Below are 23473 nucleotides of genomic sequence, written 5' to 3' on the forward strand. Positions count from 1 at the left end.
CGATAGATTTATACATAGGTTTTGAATCCTTTCTTTTTAACATAGTTTTTGAGTCATTTCGTCTGAATTTTATATAATGAATGAAAAAAAATTCTGAAATTAATAATATATGGAGCAAATAAATCTCGCTGTTATAAAGGTTTTTCTATTTATTATATCGACAATATTTTATCTATAATTACGTATTTTTACAAACATTACTTTTTTCAACAAAAATAATACCTATTTTGCCGGAACCTCAAAGAGAATCAAGAGGTCGAATATATATGACAAGGAAAATATGAAACTGCGTTTACATACAATAACGCACTGTAACAAGTTTTCACCAAAACTAAGGACAACATTTCAAAACTGGAGAAATCTGACGTTATTTAAAGAATTCATTGCAATGGCGACGGGTCCCACGTATGCGTAAAAGTATATGTGGAGACAACAAAACTCAAGGCAAGGATTTCCGCTCATAGATCTAATATTAAATTAAGGAATAATTCTTGAGATTTAGGCTTTTGTTAGGCTTTAACATACCACTGCAAGGACACAGGGCACTACCCCGACTTTGATAATGTAGCTATGCTGGACAATGAAAAACATTACAAGTAACGATTCACTTTAGAAATGCTACATATTTGGAACACCCATAATAAAAGAAGAATGAAATTCAAAATGGACACATAAAATTATGCACAGTCTTACACGCATTTGGTTTTGAAGTAACAACGTCACAAAGCGGTCATTTGAAATATTGTCCAATAGTTCAAAGGGATGAAATAGGCACTGAAAGGAATGGTGCTAGTAAAATCAAAAAATCGGCTCTGTTGTTCTTGACTTAACGGAGATTCGGTGAAATTGATCGAATTATGGTTAATTCGACCGAGTTATTTGTCAAGCGAACAAATTAGTTTAGTCATTTCAACAGAAGAGAAATTGTCGCTCTTAAGTTAATAAAATTCTGTAAAATTGACAGATTCCTAATCAATCTAACTGATTATTCTGTTAACACAACTGATCTCACTGGTCATTTCCACAGCGATCAAAAGTCATTATATGAGCAAATTTCAAAGAAAATTTTACGTTCACTGCGCTCTCTACTTTGGATGGTGCCACTTGTTAAAAAAAAAAAAAACACAAAAATAAGAAAACCACCAAATCGAAAAAAGACACAAAATGGGAAAACAACAAAAAACTAATTTTTTAGTTATCAATACAAAACGAAAAACCCATTTTTGAATTTACTGTGCAAAGAATTATGAGATACCGGGACACCTATTTATCGGGTACAATTTTGAAACTTCTCCTCCAAGCGAAATGCAAAATTGGTCCTTTTGTTGCAAAAGTTTTGTTTGAACGAACAGGATTGTTCCAAAGTTAGTAACATTTTGTTCAAGTTTTTACGAATTTTCACTCACGCGAACGAATCTAATAAGATAATAAAAAGCATCCTTTTTTAATGTTAATGTTTTCGACAACATAAAAGTTTGAGTTGGTTTGGAATCGTTTCAACTTAAAGTGTTACGAAAATTAAACTTGCCGAATTACATGTAAAGTTACTCCAGTAGTGAATTATCTTCCTGCGATTTGATTCTTTACTTTTCTATAAATTACAAGTTCTCTATTTAAAATGTTGTGTCAAACATTTATACTACAAGTTTTGTTCGAAACAATCAAGTGTGGCAACTACATGCGAGAGAAGAATTGAGAAAGAGCTGAGCTGCAACTGAAAGAATTGAGAATCAGTTTTGTGACTACTATTTTCATTTCTATTTGCAAAGCGAAGTTCAAAACTATAAACTAAATAAATTAAAAAATATAAAATTTGGTGAAAGTGCGTTTAATAAAACAAAATAATAAAGTGTATAATGTTTAATGTGTGCCAGCATATTTGATGTACGCCCAATTGAAGTTCGATTAGTATGTGCGAACATATGTATGTATATGTAGCAAGCATGCGTATTTATGCATTCACATATTTACGTATGTATGTATATGACAACATAGGTACTTTCGTACAAAGCTGTCGCAACAACTGTTTTTGTTCATTTGACTACTAAAAAGGTCAATTACGAATCAACGATTTGTGCGCAGTTGATTCCACATCTTGTTGCGATGGATAAAAATTGAGAGAAATTTCGGTTGAATTGACCCGTATTTCTGTTGATTTTACCAGTCTTTTTCTTTCAGTGTGTACATACATACGTGTTAATCTAAGTAATGTTGTCATACATATGTATATTGTTATTGTATACATGGTTTTTGTTTAGACTTACTGTTTATGAAAATTGTTTATTTTTATGGGACTTTTCCAAATTGTTTATATTGTGGTTTCTTTTGTTTTCTCAACCTGGTGGTAATTTTTTAGTAGAGCTTAAGGTTTCTCGAGAGTCCCGCCTTCTCGTGAGATTCTGGAATTACTCGTAATACTCGCGAGCTTCTCGACTTTCAATTCTCGCGAGATTCTCGAATCTCGAAATACTCGTAAGGCTCGCGAGCTTCTCGACATTCAATTTAATCGATTCATTGGATGTTTTATATAGAGCTTAGCTTTTATGTAGAGCTCTGGAGCGAAAATTTCCACAAAACCACAACTAACAAGTAAGGAAGGCTAAGTTGGGGTGTAACCGAACATTACATACTCAGCTGAGAGCTGTGGAGACAAAATAAGGGAAAATCACTATGTAGGAAAATGAACCTAGGGTAACCCTGGAATGTGTTTATATGATGTGTGTATCAAATGGAAGTATTAAAGAGTATTTTAAGAGGGAGTGGGCCATAGTTCTATACGTGTACGCCTTTTCGAGGTGGACCAGGGGTAACTCTAGAATTTGTTTGTACGATATGAGTATCAAATGAAAAGTGTTAATGAGTATTTTAAAAAGGAGTGGGCCTTAGTTGTATAGGTGGACGCCTTTTCGAGATATCGCCATAAAGGTGGACCAGGGGTGACTCTAGAATTTGTTTGTACGATATGGGTATCAAATAAAAGTGTTAAAGAGTATTTTAAGAGGGAGTGTGCCATAGTTTTATACGTGGACGCCTTTTCGAGACATCGCCATAATGGTCGACCAGGGGTAACTCTAGAATTTGTTTGCACGATATGAGTATCAAATAAAAAGTGTTAATGAGTATTTTAAAAAGGAGTGGGCCTTAATTCTATAGGTGGACGCCTTTTCGAGATATCGCCATAAAGGTGGACCAGGGGTGACTCTAGAATTTGTTTGTACGATATGGGTATCAAATGAATAGTGTTAATGAGTATTTTAAAAAGGTGTGGGGCTTAGTTCTATAGGTGGATGCCTTTTAGAGATATCGCCATAGAGGTGGACCAGGGTTGACTCTAGAATTTGTTTGTACGATATGGGTATCAAATGAAAGGTGTTAATGAATATTTTAAAAGGGAGTGGCCTTAGTTCTATAAGTGGAACCCTTTTCGAGATATCGCCATATAGGTGGACCAGGGGTGACTCTAGAATGCGTTTGCACAATATGGGTATCAAACGAAATGTGTTAATGAGTATTTTAAAAGGGAGTGGGCCTTAGTTCTATGGGTGGACGCCTTTTCGAGATATCGCCATAAAGGTGGACCAGGGGTGACTCTAGAATTTGTTTATACGATATAAGTATCAAATGAAAGGTGTTAATGAGCATTTTAAAAGGGAATGGCCCTTGGTTCTATAAGTTGACGCCTTTTCGAGATATCGCCATAAAGGTGGACCAGGGCTGACTCTAGAATGGGTTTGTACAATATGGGTATCAGACGAAAGTTGTTAATGAGTATTTTAAAAGAGAGTGGGCCCTAGTTCTATGGGTGGACGCCTTTTCGAGATATCACCATAAAGGTGGACCAGGGGTGACTCTAGAATTTTTTTGTACGTTATGGGTATCAAATGAAAGGCGTTAATGAGTATTTTAAAAGGGAGTGGGCCTTAGTTCTATAGGCGGACGCCTTTTCGAGACATCGCCATAAATGTGGACCAGGGGTGACTCTAGAATTTGAGTATTTTAAAAGGGAGTGGGCCTTAGTTCTATAGGTGGACGCCTTTTCGAGATATCGTTATAAAGGTGGACCAGGGTTGACTCTAGAATGCGTTTGTACAATATGGGTATCAAACGAAAGGTGTTAATGAGTATTTTAAAAGTGAGTAGGCCTTAGTTCTATGGGTGGACGTCTTTTCGAGATATCGCCATAAAGGTGGACTAGGGGTGACTCTAGAATGTGTTTGTAAGGTATGGGTATCAAATTAAAGGTATTAATGAGGGCTTTAAAAGGGAGTGGTGGTAGTTGTATTGAAAAGTTAAAATAATAAGAAATGTATTGACTTTGGTAGTCAGATCAAGATTGTCCTTATTACAAAAATTCTTTCTCTTTTTATAGCTAATTACTTAACCTACACATTTATAAATATCCTAATACTAACAACTAAAAATAAGTATATTTGTATTACTGAGCATATATATAGATTTGTATTGCTATGCATATATGTAGATTTGTATTAATATGCATATATGTCGTATATGTAGATTTGTATTGCTGTGCATATATGTAGATAGGTATTGCTATGCATATATGTATATTTGTATTACTATGCATGCATGTAGATTTGTATTAATATGCATGCATGTAGATTTGTATACAAAGTCAGCAGATCGATATTCATGTGAAATGTGAATATTTGGTTAATTCATATCATTGGTTGTATGTAAATATTTTGGTGACAAACTAACATAAGCATAATTTGTTATGTGTGAACTGACAAGGGATTCATATTCGACATTCCATTGATGTTAGCTAACCGTTGTGTGAGTTCAAGGTAATTTATGTCTTATGATATTGTAATATGATTATGCTATTAAAATGTATTGGCATAGAAGTTCATGATGCGTAAGGCCGTAAATGTATTGCATAGGTGGGCATGACGCGTAATGCTACACCATCCGCCTTAGAAAAAGAGTATTATACAATTGTTTTGTGAACAATTGTATAAGACTCTTTGTTCGCATTAAAATGATTTTGGTATTTTACCTTAATTTGATATTGTAGTGAAAGAGATTGTATAATTTGTTTTTAATTTGCTGACCTTGATACTTTTTTTATTTTTACATTTTATATTTTTTTTTTCAATATTTTGTACAAATCTTTTTTTTTTCAAAATTTTAAATCTAACGATTATTTTACGTACAAGAAAATATTTTAAATTTAACAATTATTTTACTTATTTATATATTTTATTTATTTTCAGCCGGATTTTAAATGTGTGCACTCACTTAAAATCCGCTTGTCTTTAGAAATTTTTATTAACTAGCCGAGTAAATTTTAATGCTTATTTTACGATTAAGTTTTAAGTGGGTTTAAGCCTATTCTTATGGACTATTATTTCCTTATCTTTATTGTTCCTATCATTATGTAGCAAATTATGCAAACTATTTTCCTATTCTACATATTGGGGTTAAAATGAAGTAAAAATATGACCTTATGAGACCTAGGCAATAAACGATTGTATTTATTTTATTTCATTGAACTAATTCTGTATATTATTCAAGGAAAAAAAAAATTTTTTTTCACTTGAAATTTTTTCTTTTTTTCATTCATAATAAGGTAAATCTGTAATAAACTGTATATAATAGAGGGGTTGATGATGGAAGAGCGGAGTAGCTATGTATTGATAGTAGTTCTGTTAATCGATGAGTGGAAGGTACAGTGGGTGCAAAGAAAAATGTTTCGTATCTTTTAAATGTTATTTTTATATTTTCGATAATTTCCCTATTTTCCAGCAATATATTTGATCTTATGTGTCATGAGATTTCTGCGGCGGCCACCAAGACAGAATCGTTGTGACTTTATGAAGAATTATTTTTATTTTTATACCGGGATTGTCACATGCACAACCCCTTTGGTTAGTGCAATTATTTGACCTTTGAGAACTTGTGTACCAATTATTATTTTATAAATTCGCCTAGTGCAGTAAATATTCAATTATTTTCACCAATTTGTCCCTCAGGACAACTGTGTTTTCCTTATAAGTTTCAAGTCCTGGATTGCCGGCATTTCTTTTATGCCTGGTCGAATATTGTCCTAAGTCAATAACTTCCTCAACAATCTGGTTGCTTGAAAATTTTCTACGCTACCATTTTTCTATCCTAAGATGAAAACGAGCGCGACTAGTCTTTTATTGCAAATTTATATAGCGCATTAATATATACATATATATAGGATCTCGTTGTGACTTTTTCTTCATGCTTGTTGTTATGGGCTGGTTGTAAAATATTTTTATTTTTTTCGTTAGGTTTTGCTTACTTCCACTGTCCTAGAATTTCCTATTGCTTCCTGACCATCTTTGTCAGGAGCTATCGAAGGAATTATGCGAATTTTGGATTTGCTGTTCGCATTAGGCAGAGCTACCTTTACTGTCGATTGTGACATTTTGAGACTTACTATTTGAGATTTTACTTCAATTATTTATTGCTCTTCCTCAGCTTTGAGTTTGGAAATTTGGATAGAAGGAAAAAAAAAATTTTAGATGCGCTGTTGCACGTTATTCATTTGTCTATATTTGATTTTCATATATTTTCTTAGTATTGTGGCATTGCAATGATCAATAGCCTGACTACGCAAATCATTGCGCCTAGCCAAACATCTGGAATGTTCGGAGCATTTTCTGTATCTACCTTAGTTGATGGCTCATACTTGATTATCTTGTTCTCTGTTGTTTCAGAGTTTCCTTTCCCTACCTCGTAGCCAGCTATGGCTATCATAATGCCTTGGGCTATTTTTGTCCACCAAGCCATGTTCAAATTTTCCTATAATTATTTTTCTGCTTTTGTGAGAAATGAACTAAATTTAATTTTTAATAAAATTTTTGATTTTATTCTTTATCTTATGCATTCCATTTTACTTTTATTATTTTTCCTTATATAGTTAACATAAAAGTTTAAAAAAAATTTTGTTGGAAAATTTAGTTTAATTTTAGCATTTTAATGTAATTTTTTTTTTCAATTTACACAATATTTTAAAAATTAGTTTTTATGCCATTTTCGTTGATAGCGTTAATATCACCCTTTTTTTTTTAAATTCTTTTAGAAAAATTTTTTCGATAGCGCATTTACAAAAAAATATTTTTAAATTTAATATTTGTGACGTTTCTTGTTTTATTAAAATTGAAATCGACTTTACAAAGTGTTGTCTAAAATTAGATTTTATGCCTAATTCCTTTCGTTTTTGCTAATGGTGTAGCGTTCTTAAAGGCCGCCCAATTTGTTTATAAATTTTTATACTTAAATTACTGCCACCAGATTTGCCGCTGCCATTCTCGAAAGTTATGCCGCTCATCAGAAAAAATGTGTGGTATTATTCCACTTGATGTGTTTCTATTTGTTTCCTTGCTGTCAATCTTAGTATTCCACTTCTTTTTATGCTCTTACTGCCCTTCTAATATGCGGCCAAACATTAGCCGTTTGGTATATTCCTTGTTATTACTGTTGCGACTTCCGCTGGGTATACCAGGTAAAGGTCTTAATCCTGATGATATGAAGTTGTTTGCCTCCTTGCCAACATGTTGCACAATCTCAAAAATTTGCTTGATATTTAATGACTTTAACCGATTACACGCAAGTAACAAAATTGGAATTTTGATTTTGAACGGAATGATTTTAAACTGACTGATTTTAAACTGAATGATGCTAAACTGTCAGGTTCTTCCTGCAGTCAGATCATTTTTTAGCAGTTGTGCTAATTTTTGATCTGTACAGGCAGGATCTTCCTCCAGCAAGATCTAGCTAATTTTGCTTAAGAGCAAATTTTCAGCTAATTTAAGATCAGACTGGCAGGATCGCCATGAAAAGTTAAAATAATAAGAAATGTATTGACTTTGGTAGTCAGATCAAGATTGTCCTTATTACAAAAATTCTTTCTCTTTTTATAGCTAATTACTTAACCTACACATTTATAAATATCCTAATACTAACAACTAAAAATAAGTACAGTTGTATTACTGAGCATATATGTAGATTTGTATTGCTATGCATATATGTAGATTTGTATTAATATGCATATATGTAGTATATTGTCATGGATATTAGCATCACTAAATTATCCCATCACTAAGGCGATGCTAACGCCAAGCAGTATTTACGTTAATAATCAAATCAAGTATACACATATATAAGGCAGCCCAGAGAGATGTCACACACAGATGCATTTACTTATATGCCTGTGTGCGCGCGAGAGACTGTAAACTGCAAACATTCACATAAATAATTCAATCTTTATGTATCTACATAAACGAATAAATAATTGCGTCTACACATATGTACGTATACGAGCAGCGGAGCGGCAATGCACAAACACATGCATATATCTTATCTGAGTTGTCACAAGAGAGAGCAATAATTTGTGCACGTAGTTGTGGCTGGCGATTTTGTAGGCGAAACAACTAGTAAGTTCTGGAAATCGAAGAGCCTAGAAGTATGCAGCGTAAACTGTAAAAGCGGGGCAAGCGAGTAAGAAGTAATTCAGTTTGATTTGAGATTTCGATTAAGCGCTATCTAGCGAACTATAGCAGAATAATTTTGAATAGTAGAGTTTCATTTGAGCTATCAATCAGTTTGTTTATTAAGCTTGCTATTCATTGCAAAGTATAAGTGTTATTGTGAAGTACTGTAATAAAGGCCATTTTTCAATTATTCAATATTGGAGTTATTTATTCAACAGTTTAGCGATACGAACTTAGCAGAGGGTTGCAAATAAAAGGATTTACAAGTAAATTCGTAACAATTGGTGTCAGAAGAGGAATTGTTGAATAAATTCCGAAGATTGGGAATACAACTTGGACATGGCAAAGTTCAGTGAATTGAAGATCCAGCAACTGAAAAAGGAGTTGGAAAACCGTGGATTAAATACAACTGGCAATAAGATCGAACTTCAAGCACGACTACGAGAGGCAATGGAATTAGAAGCAATTGATGTGGACGAGTTTGTCTTTTATCCTGATGGGGACGAAACAACAACAAAAATGGAAGAGAAAAACGAAACATCGCAGACAGTTACGAGCACAGACTTGAACATGATATTGGCTGCAATAACTGCTCAAACATCGACAGTGGCATCTCAGCTGGAATCGCAGGAGACACGTTTAACATCCAAGATGGAAGAACAGAAAACGTATATGTCATCTCAACTAGAAGAACAGAAAACGTATATGTCATCTCATCTAGAAGAACAGAAAACGTATATGTCATCACAGATGGAATCCCAAGAGACACGTATAACATCAAAGATTGAAGCACAAGAAACGCGTATTTCGGAAATGTCAGCACAAATTTCAGCACAGATATCATATCAGATCTCCACACAACTGGAAGAAAAACTAACCCTGTTTCATGAAGGCTTCAGTGGTCGACAGGATAAAATCGAGGCCGAGGTGGATGCTTTGAGAGGACGTATCGAGCAGTTACAACTAAATCGTCTAGCAGTTTCAGCGAGTAATCCAAAGGTAAAAACACCATCATTTGACGGTTCTGTTCCTTTCCAGGTCTTTAAGCTACAGTTTGAGAAGACCGCAGCAGTGAACAACTGGAATGTGGAAGATAAAGTTGCAGCTCTGTTCGTGGCATTGAAAGGGCCAGCAGCCGAAATCCTACAGACGATTCCCGAAGGAGAGCGGAACAACTATGAAGCATTGATGGCTGCTGTAGAACGACGTTATGGAAGCGAGCATAGAAAACAGATATTCCAAATTGAGTTGCAAAACCGCTACCAAAAAGCAAATGAGACATTGCAGGAGTTTGCTTCAGATGTTGAAAGGTTGGCTCATCTCGCAAATGCGGACGCACCCGTGGAATACACCGAGAGGGTAAAAATGCAGAGTTTTATAAATGGCATACGAGACGTGGAAACGAAGCGAGCTACATACGCGAACCCAAAACTGACATTTGCTGAAACGGTATCACATGCATTGACTCAGGAAACGGCCGCCCTATTGAGTAAACCAGCATATAAGGCTCATCGTGTAGAAGTAGAAAGGCCAGAATGGGTAGACACAATTTTGGAAGCACTGAAGGGATCACAACAGAAAAATGCCGGAGTTATTAAATGTTTCAAGTGCGGCAACCCAGGTCATATTGCACGACATTGCAGCACCGGTCCCAATAGCTCCAACAATGTGGGTGGCCGTAAACGCAGAGCTGAAGGAGATGAGCAAATCTCCAAGTCCACTCAATCGTTAAACTAAAGCGAGTCAGCCGCAAGGGGCGACAGCTGGCTCCCTCAATTGAATGCCCCATAATCTCTATCTCACAAATTGGAAGAAGGTCAAACAATCTTACTGTCGGAGGACATGTGGATGGAAAGGAACGTTTACTGACTGTAGATACGGGTGCATCTCATTCCATCATTCGAGCGGATTTAGTCAACAAGAAGATAACACCATTGCATGGAGCAAGATTGCGTACAGCCACTGGAGAAGACAGCACGGTTCTAGGAAAAGTATCATGTGAAGTCGCAATTGGGAACGTCACGGTAGTACACAATTTTATAGTGGCAGAGATTGTTGATGAAATCATAATTGGAGTGGACTTCTTAATCGACCAGGGCATCAAGATCGACATGCAAAGCAAGACGATGCGATATAAGAACATGGATGTACCACTTAATTTCGGCTACGAGAGAGGCTACAGCAGTAAACGAGTGCTGGTGGAAGAGAGTCAGCGAATACCACCAAAATCCGGAGCAGTCATCTGGGCAAAGGTTGATGGAGATTGTGGGACAAACAAATTGTGGGTTGTCGAAGCAGCAAACAAATCAGCACTGAACATACTTGTAGGAAAAACCCTGGCTATGACAAAACAAGATGGACGTATTCCGGTAAGAGTACTCAATGAGTTCAATTCACCACTCAAACTGACTAAAGGAGCTATTTTGGGAAGATGCCAAGAGGCTGAAGTAGTTATTAACTGTGAACAGCTCCAGGAACACGTTTCAGCTTGTAATACTAATCTTTCAAATGACATCACGGCATGGACGCAGGGGCTAGGGGAAGCATATCAGAGTAAGGCAAAGCAACTGCTCCTAAAGTACGCGAACATATTTGACCAGGATGGTTCTAAACCAGGCCGCACCAACGTTGTGAAACATCAAATTGACACTGGAGATGCGAGGCCGATCCGTCAAGCTCCACGTAGTGTTCCACTGGCGAAGCGGGAAGTTGTGAGTCAAATTATACAACAAATGAGCGACAGCGGCGTCATCGAACCATCAGCTAGTCCCTGGAGCTCACCGGTAGTACTTGTAAAGAAGAAGGATGGAAAAATGAGGTTTTGCGTGGACTACCGGAAGTTGAATGACGTTACGAAAAAGGATAGCTACCCATTGCCAAGAATTGACGACACTCTGGACTCGCTCTCTGGTACGAAATGGTTTTCCACACTGGACTTGAAAAGCGGCTACTGGCAAGTGGAGGTAAAGGAGGAAGACAAAGAGAAAACAGCCTTCAGCGTCGGAGATGGTCTTTGGCAATCTACAGTAATGCCCTTTGGACTATGTAATGCACCAGCTACTTTCGAGAGACTCATGGATCAGGTATTGAAAGGACTACATTGGAAAACATGCTTGGTGTACCTGGACGACATCATCGTATTGGGCAAGAATTTCGATGAACATCTTAAGAACTTGGAGGAAGTTTTCCAAAGAATAGCTGGCGCTGGTCTGAAGTTAAGTCCCAAAAAGTGTGCGCTGTTTAAAAAGGAAGTAAATTATTTGGGTCACAAGGTAATGACAGAGGGCGTCTGCACTGCGAACGAAAAGATAGAGGCTGTAAAGGATTGGCCAAGACCACAGAACCTACATGAATTAAGAAGTTTCCTTGGGCTGTGCACATATTACCGCCGATTTGTACAACATTTTTCCAGCGTAGCCCATAGCCTCCATGAGCTTACAAGAAAAAATAAAGCTTTTGAATGGAAGAAGGAGCAAGAAGTGGCTTTCCAAACATTGAAGGAGCGTTTGTGCACTGCCCCAATGTTAGCATATCCGATTCCATACAGATGCGAGTGGATATGCTATAGGAGGCGTTTTATCACAACTGGTCGATGGACAGGAGTTAGTTAGAAGGTAGTTGCATATTACAGCCGTTCGATTGGAAAACCAGAGAGGAACTACTGCGTTACGCGGAGAGAGCTGTTGGCATTGGTAGAGTGCGTTAAACATTTTCACAAATACCTCTACGGCCAGCGATTCCGTGTCAGGACAGATCACGCAGCTTTAAAATGGCTACTGCAGTTCCGTAATCCGGAAGGACAATTGGCACGGTGTCCCATTGCGAAGTCATATTGGGCACAGTGGAACAGTTTAGAATTGATATCCGGTTGCCTTCATCGAGTATGGGAGAGTGAGGATGGTAAATACAAGAATAAACTGATAGTTGTTCCCAGAAAGAGGATTCCTGATGTGCTCAGAGAGCTGCATAATGGTCCAAGCGGAGGTCATCTTGGAATCACGAAGACGCTAGAGAAGATTAAACAGAGATTCTATTGGGTTGGTTGCCGTCAGTCGGTCACTGAGTGGATTGCGAACTGCGAGGTTTGCAGCAGAGCGAAAGGGCCCAGAACACGAAGTCATGGCCAGATGAAGCAATATAACTCAGGTGCGCCATTTGAAAGGATCGCTATGGATGTCGCCGGTCCATTTCCTACTAGCAACGGCGGAAAGAAATATGTACTGGTAGTTATGGATTATTTCAGCAAATGGCCAGAGGTATACCCAATCCCAAATCAAGAAGCGGAAACGGTAGCAGAAGTGTTTATAAACAATTGGGTTGCAACGTATGGTGTACCAATGGAGTTACATTCTGACCAAGGCAGGAATTTCGAATCAGCTGTATTCCAGGAAATGTGTAAGTCATTGGGCATTCGAAAAACACGGACAACTGCATTGCATCCTCAATCCGATGGTATGGTAGAACGATTCAATAGAACATTGGAGGAGCACTTAAGGAAAGTAGTGGACAAGTACCATAAAGAATGGGATACCCGCATACCATTATTCTTGATGGCTTACCGATCAGCAATGCATGAGAGAACGGGCCAAACCCCTGCAAAAGCAATTTTTGGCAATGACCTTAGCCAGCTGATTTGAAGTTTGGGATAGATGCCAATGCGGAGAGAAATGTCAGGAAATCCACTAGTGATTTGGAAGAAGAGCTAAGAGAAATACATGACCTGATAAGGCAACGAACAAAGATTATGAGTGACAAGATGAAAGCCAGATATGATAAAGCAATTAATTCAGAAGGTTTTCAGGAAGGAGATTTGGTGCTGTTATACAACCCACAACGTAAAAAAGGTTTGTCCCCGAAATTGCAATGTAATTGGGAAGGCCCATACAAAGTTGTAAAACGGATCAACGATGTAGTGTACCGCATACAAACCATCGGTAAACCACGAACCAAAATGAAGGCGGTCCATTTGGCTAGCAACGGTTAGATCGAGAGATTTGTCTGATCGGGACGATCACACTTAGGTGGAGGGCAGTGTCATGGATATTAGCATCACTAAATTATCCCATCACTATGGCGATGCTAAGGCCAAGCAGTATTTACGTTAATAATCAAATCAAGTATACACATATATAAGGCAGCCCAGAGAGATGTCACACACAGATGCATTTACTTATATGCCTATGTGCGCGCGAGAGACTGTAAACTGCAAACATTCACATAAATAATTCAATCTTTATGTATCTACATAAACGAATAAATAATTGCGTCTACACATATGTACGTATACGAGCAGCGGAGCGGCAATGCACAAACACATGCATATATCTTATCTGAGTTGTCACAAGAGAGAGCAATAATTTGTGCACGTAGTTGTGGCTGGCGATTTTGTAGCCGAAACAACTAGTAAGTTCTGGAAATCGAAGAGCCTAGAAGTATGCAGCGTAAACTATAAAAGCGGGGCAAGCGAGTAAGAAGTAATTCAGTTTGATTTGAGATTTCGATTAAGCGCTATCTAGCGAACTATAGCAGAATTATTTTGAATAGTAGATTTTCATATGAGCTATCAATCAGTTTGTTTATTAAGCTTGCTATTCGTTGCAAAGTATAAGTGTTATTGTGAAGTACTGTAATAAAGGCCATTTTTCAATTATTCAAAATTGGAGTTATTTATTCAACAGTTTAGCGATACGAACTTAGCAGAGGGTTGCAAATAAAAGGATTTGCAAGTAAATTCGTAACAATATGTAGATTTGTATTGCTATGCATATATGTAGATTGGTATTGCTATGCATATATGTATATTTGTATTACTATGCATGCATGTAGATTTGTATTAATATGCATGCATGTAGATTTGTATGCAAAGTCAGCAGATCGATATTCATGTGAAATGTGAATATTTGGTAAATTCATATTGTTGGTTGTATGTAAATATTTTGGTGACAAACTAACATAAGCATAATTTGTTATGTGTGAACTGACAAGGGATTCGTATTCGGCATTCCATTGATGTTAGCTAACCGCTGTGTGAGTTCAAGGTAATTTATGTCTTATGATATAGTAATATGATTATGCTATTAAAATGTATTGGCATAGAAGTTCATGACGCGTAAGTCCGTAAATGTATTGCATAGGTGGGCATGACGCATAATGCTACAGTATTTGTGAAGGCGTTTTCGAGATATCGACCAAAATGTAGACCAGGGTAACCTAGAACATCATCTGTCGGGTGCCGCTAATTTATTTATATATGTAATACCACGAACAGTATTCCTTCCATGATTTTAAGGGCTTTTGATTTCGCCCTGCAGAACTTTTTCATTTTCTTCTACTTAATATGGTAGGTGTCACACCCGTTTTACAAAGTTTTTTTCTAAAGTTATATTTTGCGTCAATAAACCAATCCAATTACCATGTTTCATCCCGTTTTTCGTATTTGGTATAGAATTATGGAATTTTTCGTAATTTTCGAAATCGAAAAAGTGGGGGTGGTCATAGTCGGCTTTCGGCAATTTTTTATACCAATACAAAGTGAGTTCATATAAGCACGTGAACTGAGTTTAGGAAAGATATATCGATTTTTGTTCAAGTTATCGTGTTAAGGGCAGAGCGGAAGGACAGACGGTCGACTGTGTATAAAAACTTTGCGTGGCTTCAACTGATTTCACCCTTTTTCGCAGAAAATAGTTATCGTCCTAGAATCTAAGCCCCTAACAAATTTCACAAGGATTGGTAAATTTTTGTTCGACTTATGGCATTAAAGGTATCCTAGAGAAATTAAATGAAAAAGGGCGGAGCCACGCCCATTTTGGATTTTCTTTTATTTTTGTATTTTGTTGCACCATATCATTACTGGAGTTGAATGTTGACATAATTTACTTTTATACTTTAAAAATATTAAAATTTTTGTTAAAATTTGACTTAAAAAATTTTTTTTTTTTTAATTGGGTGTGGTCGTTCTCCGATTTTGCTAATTTTTATTAAGCATACATATAGTAATAGGAGTAACGTTTCTGTCAAATTTCATCATGATAACTTCAACGACTGCCAAATTACAGCTTGCAGAAATTTTAAATTACCTTCTTTTAAAAGTGGGCGGTGCCACACCCATTGCCCAAAATTTTACGAGTTTTCTATTCCGCGTCATAAGTTCAACTCACCTACCAAGTTTCATCGCTTTATCCGTCTTTGGTAATGAATTATCGCACTTTTTGGGTTTTTCGAAATTTTCGATATCGAAAAAGTGGTCGTGGTTATAGTCCGATTTCGTTCATTTTAAATAGCGATCTGAGATAAATGCTCAGGCACCTACATACCAAATTTCATCAAGATACCTCAAAATTTACTCAAGTTATCGTGTTAACGGACGGACGGACGGACATGGCCCAATCAAATTTTTTTTCGATCCTGATTATTTTGATATATGGATGTCTATATCTATCTCGATTCCTTTATACCTGTACAACCAACCGTTATCCAATCAAAGTTATTATACTCTCTGAGCTCTGCTCAACTGAGTATAAATACACCGAAATATATAGAATACTGTCAATGCAGCGACTGAATTGAAAGTCGAGAAGCTCGCGAGTATTACGAGTATTTCGAGATTCGAGAATCTCGCGAGAATTGAAAATCGAGAAGCTCGCGAATATTACGAGTAGTTCGAGATCCGAGATTCTTGCGAGAAACCGTGTTCTCGGTGTCTCGTTAAAAAAATAAAATATTGTGAACAAAATTATATGTATAAAAAATATGTTTTGAGTTAAATGTCATTGAAAAGCAATATAATCAAAAAAAAATTCACAAGTAAAAAAAACCAAGTGTATAAATACTGTCCATACAGCAATTAAGTTTATGTCAGGAAGCTCGCGAGATTTACGAGTACTTAGAAACACGAGAATCTCGCGAGAAGTCGAGTTCTCGATATCTCGGGTCTCGAAAATCTCGCTTGCGTTCGAGAAGAAATTGTAAGCTCTATTTTTTAGTCATATTCGAATCAGTCGCTCATATACGTGTCCATATGTGTAAATCATACTTTGTTATTCATGTGTTCATATGTATGTTCTGTGTAATTAATTAATGTTATTGTTTTGTCTTCTGCCCTCATAATGACTTTAGATGAAAGTCGAAATATCGCCCGAAATTAAAAATTCATGAATATAAGACAAACCAAAAGGAAAGCTTTATTTATTAACCGCGGCCTTTCAGCTCAAAAAATCTAATTAATTGCAACATTTAAGGCTATTAAATTTAATCAAAAACACAATTTTCTATTTTATTTTCAAGTAAGCTCTGGTGGTCAGCATAATAACACTACGACTGATTTAATGAACTTAATCGACTTCGAATAGATAATTAGGAAGCTGCTAAAAACCTCCGGCCAAACAGCTTTCTCGAATTCTTTTTTACTTTTTTCAAATCCGCTACAAATGTAGACTACCGCGCACGTAAAGTTTAAGTATAGAATTATGACAGAATTATACTTTATTTTGTAATAATATTTGAAACATAAAAAAGGGGAGTGATCGCATTCCTAATATGCCCATTTTTAGCAGGAGTCTTAGTCGCGGTCAGAAGCGGTAATATGTTGAATTTCATCACAATAGAAATCTTTGAATTAAAGTTATAGCAAAAAACAAGTGAGGATGACTCCTCGGACGAAAAGGCTAACGGATGGAGCGATGAATGGATAAGCAATGCCAATTTTTTTTCGGTTGACAAAAAAAAAAAATCGCTAGATGCTACCGCCCATCAAGTCGATAGAGGCAACCGAAAAATTCGGATCGCCCCTGAACTTACATCTAAGGCTGTCATCCCGACCTTTAAGAAAGGTTTCTTCAATTTTTCCTGTGTTGAAAATAAATTTTATTTGTTGAAGCAAATCGGCTCGACTTTCATAATATTCCCACCTTATTCTTGGCTCTTTAAAGTGAATGTCCTTGTACAGTGTTACTTGCCCTACTTTGCCATAGCTTTGTGAGTATGGAGAAAACCGGTCATGGACGGCAAACGCGTAATTAATGGTTTTTTCTAATTTAGGATATCTTTCCTCGAGTTCCCTTAAATCAATGTGCAATTTCATAACCCATGACTGTATGGTGTCTAAATGCTTTTCTTCACTTAGTGATTGTAAACTTTCTGTTACATTTTCGTCCGACCCCAAAGCATACTCTCGCATATCAGAAGGCTCTCCTGGCAACATACGAACCCAATCCACAGAATCTTGCAAATTCCATCGTATTTCACTTACTCTTTGGTACTTTTGCATGTTAACGTAATAATTTTGATGATCCCACACACTCTCAATAAGTATATACTGTTTGCAATGCGTGTCACAAATGAAACCTGTTGTAGGCTCAACGAAGCGTACTTTTGGTGCCTCAGGAGCTTCATAGCCATTGACATTCGGGCACGCTCTCCTTGATTTGATGCTACATGGGGCATTATCTATAATCACAACCCATGCATGCGAACGCCTAAAATGGTATCTATCCACAGCAATCAACTCCATTTCCTATTGTAAAATAAAATGTACAAAGTTGATTCATTTAAACGATTATATACAAATTTAACCAGAATAAATAACACTGGTTTACAGCCAAAATGCGCCAGAGACGCCATTATGAAATTCCTATGTAAAATCACACCCTGATTCCGAAAATCAGGATTATTTTGAGATATATACGAATAACCGTTTTTCAAAAAAAAAAAAAATAATAAAAAATTTGGTCCACTTAATCATAAATATCTCATATATATCAAGAACGAATTGAGCAATTCCAAAACGGTTTGAACAATCATTACGGATTTTTTTCAATTTCCTTGTATAAATATAAAAAAAATTGTATTTTGCGAGGAAGGATCTCGAAAACTTTTTATTTTTTTTCTCTCTAAGCTCTGTTTTAAGTAACCAAAAGTAAAGTACAAAATAGAAGCAGAACAACCAAACTATAGCCAGAAAGTTAGATTTTGAAGTAATGATATACGAATACTAACACATATGTGCCAGTAGGGTACTTACCTAAGTATTAAATGGATATATTTACTTGAATGCTTATAACTTTGTAGTAGTCCATCGATTTTGTTGAATGAAAGCTTATTTTTTACGGTAATTCGTAAATATCTCTAAAACGTTACTATAGAATTAAAAATAACCTTCATTTTCGGAATAAGGGGGTGATTTTACATAGCAATTTCATAATGGCGTCTCTGGTGCAGAAAAAAATTGGAATTTGTGATCTAGTGTAATTGAGAAGTTGCGTGCGAAAAAGGAACTTTCTTAATATATTGTCTTCTGAAATTCTGGTATTTGAAACATCTAGTTGAAACATTTTCCTAATATATACTATATTTCATATATAGTTTTTCCAATTAATACATTTACAAAATCCATTTTTCACAAATTTTCGCCAAAAATCGCGAAATAAATTGGCAATAGATGCTACCTTTTCGCATATTACATAGAAAAATTATAAATATAAAATATAAGCGAAACAGGGAAGACGTTTGGATATTTTTTTTTTCATAGTTTATATAGGGAGTCACATTGTATGGGGTATGTGTAACTCAATTTTTTTTTTTTGAAAAACAAAGCATAGAGCTTTAAATTTATTGAAGTCACGAAGTCAGTTTCAGAGATGTAAAACTTATATTTGACACACAAGGAAAGCTAGACGTCGAAAAGCTTCAATCACAACAGACTGCCAATTATTTTGCAACTCGACCTCACACCTGCTCTCTGAGAGCACAACTCATCCTGAAGGAATACAGGAGCAGTGGGAGCATATCTCCGAAGCACTTCGTACTGCCGCCGAGGAAAAAATTGGTTACAGGCGGCCACGAAAAAATAACTGGTACGATGAAGAATGCCGCGTTGCAACCGAAAGAAAAGACGCTGCCTACAGGGCTACGTTGAAAGCGAGCGCGACAAGAGGAGTGTGTGAACGCTATCGTGAGTTGAAAAGGGAAGCGAGATGCCTTTTGAGGAAGAAAAAAGCAGAAGCAGAAAGGCGTGAGTGCGAGGAGCTTGAGCTGCTAGCCACCAGGAATAACGCCCGAAAATTCTACCAAAAAATACGGCGACAGACGGAAGGTTTTAAGACCGGGGCAAACTCCTGTTGGAATGAAAACGGCGACCTTGTAAATGATGTCCAGAGAGTGCTTAGATTATGGAGGGAATACTTCTCTGCATGGGGGCAGCAATTCACCGCGCAAAGATGAAGAACCCGATACCGCAATCGATGATGATGGAATATATGTCCCCCGCCCGATTATGACGAAGTTAGAATAGCAATAACCAGATTGAAAAACAAAAAGGCCGTGGGCGCTAATGGATTGACCGCGGAGCTATTCAAGTGCGGCGGCGAGGAGTTGGTAAGGCGCATGCAGCAGCTTCTTAGCAAAATATGGGCGGACGAGTGCATGCCCGACGGTTGGAATCTAAGTGTTCTTCGCCCAGTCCACAAGAGGGGGGATACTGCAAAATGCACCAAATACCGTGGAACCAGCCTTCTTAATATCGCATATAAGGTCCTTTCAAGTATATTGTGCGAAAGATTGAAGCCCACCGTGAACCGGCTGATTGGACCTTATCAGTGCGGCTTCAGACTTGGTAAATCTACTTTTCACAATGCGCCAAATCTTGGAAAAAACCCACGAAAAGAGAATCGACACAAATCACCTCTTCGTCGACTTTAAAGCCGCCTGCGGCAGCCAAATCTTGGAAAAAACCCATGAAAAGAGAATCGACACACATCACCTCTTCGTCGACTTTAAATCCGCCTTCGACAGCACGAAAAGGACTGCCTATATGCTGCTATGTCTGAATTTGGTTTCCCCGCAAAACTTATACGGCTGTGCAAAATGACGTTGAGCAACACCATCAGCTCAGTCAGAATTGGGAAGGACCTCTCCGAGCCGTTTGAAACTAAACGAGGTTTCAGACAGGTTGACCCCTTATGGTGCAAATTCTTTAATTTGATGCTGGAGAATATTATACTAGCTGCAGAACTTAACCGCACTGGAACAATATACTATAAAAGCGTGCAATTACTGGCATATGCTGATGACATTGATATCATCGGCCTAAACACCCGCGCTGTTAGTTCTGCTTACTCCAAACTGGAAAAAGAAGCGGTAAAGATGGGTTTGATGGTGAATGTGGACAAAACGAAGTACCTGCTGTCATCCCGCAAAAAGTCAGCGCATACGCGCCTTGGCAACCACGCTACTGTTGGCAGCCATAATTTCGAAATAGTAAAATACTTCTTTTATTTGGGAACCAGCATCAACACTAGCAACAACATCTGCACTGAAATCCAGCGAAGAATCAATCTTGCCAATAAATGCTACTTTGGACTAAGTAGGCAATTGAAAGGTAAAGTCCTCTCGGCGAACGAAAATCATACTCTACAAGTCACTTATCGTACCCGTCCCGCTATATGGGGCAGACGCATGGACCATGACAACAGCAGATGAAGCGGCTTTGGGAGTGTTCGAGAGAAAAGTTCTTCGAAAGATTTATGGACCTCTACGCGTTGGCGATGGGGAGTACCGAAGAAGATTTAATGATGAGCTGTACGAGCTATACGCAGACATTAACATAGTCCAGCGAATTAAAACGCAGCGGCTGCGCTGGCTAGGCCATGTTATGCGAATGAAAGATGATGCTCCGGCCAAGAAAGTGTTTCTATCGGAACCAGCCTATGGAAGCAGAGGTCTCTACCTCCGGCGGCCCCCACTCCGTTGGAAGTATCAGGTGGAAAACGATTTAAACTCCCTTGGTGTGACCAATTGGCGCCGGTTGGCGGAGCGAAGGAGCGACTGGCGCGCCTTGTTGGACGGCCATAACCGTTTAGACGGTTAAGCGCCAAATAAGTAAGTAAGTAAGTAAAACTAATATTTGATGTGGGTATAGGTTAGGTTATGTTGAACTGGCCTGCCAATAAATACACCAGTGTTACCAGAGTTTGTTTGACGACCAAACGAAGAACCCCAATCAGGTGCCAGGGCTTATGTGATAGAATAACTCCGTCCTCTTCGCAAATACTAGAAGTTTTCTAGGACCTATCCTAATTGCTGCCTCGAGACCTGCAACTATGCCACGCAGAACATGCTCAACCGTTTCTTTCTGCAGCTTGCACTTTCTACATCTGCTGTTACTGACGAAGCTTAACTTATAATCATGTGACGCCAGAAGGCAGTGTCCGGTTAGTATGCCCATCGTAGCCCTAAGTCTTCTCTCTTCAAATATATCATAGAAATTTTGCAGCCCCACGTTTCTGTCTACGCCTTTTCTGCTTGAGGGATCATATGCAACTTCTGTCTCCTTTCGATTTTTTCCAAACGGATTGGGACGTCTACCGTTGGATCAGCGAATGCTGCACTCTCCACCCCTGCAAACCCATCAGCCCTTTGATTAAATTCTATCCCCTTATGTCCGGGAACCCAGTAAAGATGTATGGTCCGGCCTATGAGAAATTTTCCAGCGCTTCTTTGCATTCCATGACAGTTCTTGACAAAGTACTGCGTGAGATTATTTTCTCAATCACTGCCTGACTATCAGCATATATATTGACGTGAGCGCAGCTTACGCACGCTTCATCCAAAATTTCTGCTGCTTTTTCACGATTATAATTTCCACCTGAAACACGCTGCTACTTTACTGTGAGGTTTTTATTTGGTGGACAGTCACACCAAAAATTAGTATACCAAAAAACTTCCCATCTGCAAAGAGATCACCAGAAACTGCTTAGCAACAAGTCTTAAGGCCTCGGGGCAGCTTGAGAGATTTTGAGCCATAATTCGGCCGGAAGTTTGGTGCCAGGGTGCAGAAATGAAGAACATACTATACACGTGTATACATATCGTTCTTAATTAACGGAAGGTGTCGGTTCTGCTGTTTACTGTCTCGATCTATAAAAAAGTAGATCCTATAGGCTGGAAGATTACTGCAGCGTCTTTCAGGTGGAAATTATAAACGTGGAAAAGCATCAGAAATTTTGGATGAAGCGTGCTTAAGCTGCACTCACGTCAATATATATGCTGATAGTCAGGCAGTTATTGAGAAAATAATCTCACGCAGTACTTTGTCAAGAACTGTCCTGGAATGCAAAGAAGCGCTGGAAAATTTCGCATAGGCCGGACTATACATCTTTACTGGGTTCCTGGTCAAAAGGGGATAGAATTAAATCAAAAGGCTGATGACTTTGCAGGGGTGTAGAAAGCATCATTCGCTCATTCAACGGTAGACGTCCCAATCCGTTTGGAAAAAATCGAAAGGAGACAGAAGTTGCATATGATCCCTCAAGCAGAAAAGGCGTAGACAGAAACGTGGGGCTGCAAAATTTTTAAGATATCTTTGAAGATAGGTGTTAATGAGTATTTTTAAAGGGACTGGGCCTTAGTTCTATGGGTGAACGCCTTTTCGAGATATAGTTATAAAGGTGGACCAGGGTTGACTCTAGAAAGCGTTTGTACAATACGGGTACCAAACGAAAGATGTTAATGATTATTTTAAAAGGGAGCGGGCCTTAGTTCTATGGGTGGACGCCTTTTCGAGATATCGCCATAAAGGTGGACCAGGGGTGACTCTAGAATGTGTTTGTACGGTATGGGTTTCAAATTAAAGGTATTAATGAGGTTTTTAAAAGGAAGTGGTGGTAGTTGTATATGTGAAGGCGTTTTAGAGATATCGACCAAAATGTGGGCCAGGGTGACCTAGAAAATCATCTGTCGGTTACCGCTTATTTATTTATATATGTAATACCACGAACAGTATTCCTGCCATGATTTTAAGAGCTTTTGATTTCGCCCTGCAGAACTTTTTCATTTTCTTCTACTTAATATGGTAGGTGTCACACCCGTTTTACAAAGTTTTTGTCTAAAGTTATATTTTGCGTCCATAAATTAATCCAATTACCATGTTTCATCCCTTTTTTCGTATTTGGTATAGAATTGTTTTTTTTTTTTTGAATTTTTCGTAATTTTCG

The 23473-nt window shown here is 37.6% G+C and overlaps 1 protein-coding gene across 1 annotated transcript in view; it reads right to left on the reverse strand.

Annotated features, from left to right (window-relative positions):
- The window catches only part of lobo (lost boys), a 1557146-nt gene that overhangs the window by 1413018 nt on the left and 120655 nt on the right, over positions 1-23473 (reverse strand). The window contains exon 3 of the mRNA XM_067763814.1: positions 17283-17997. Coding sequence (XP_067619915.1) covers positions 17283-17997 — 715 coding nt within the window. The remainder of the gene's footprint in view (positions 1-17282; positions 17998-23473) is intronic.

Source organism: Eurosta solidaginis, chromosome 1 (genome assembly GCF_040869045.1).
Source record: "Eurosta solidaginis isolate ZX-2024a chromosome 1, ASM4086904v1, whole genome shotgun sequence".
NCBI lineage: Eukaryota > Metazoa > Arthropoda > Insecta > Diptera > Tephritidae > Eurosta > Eurosta solidaginis.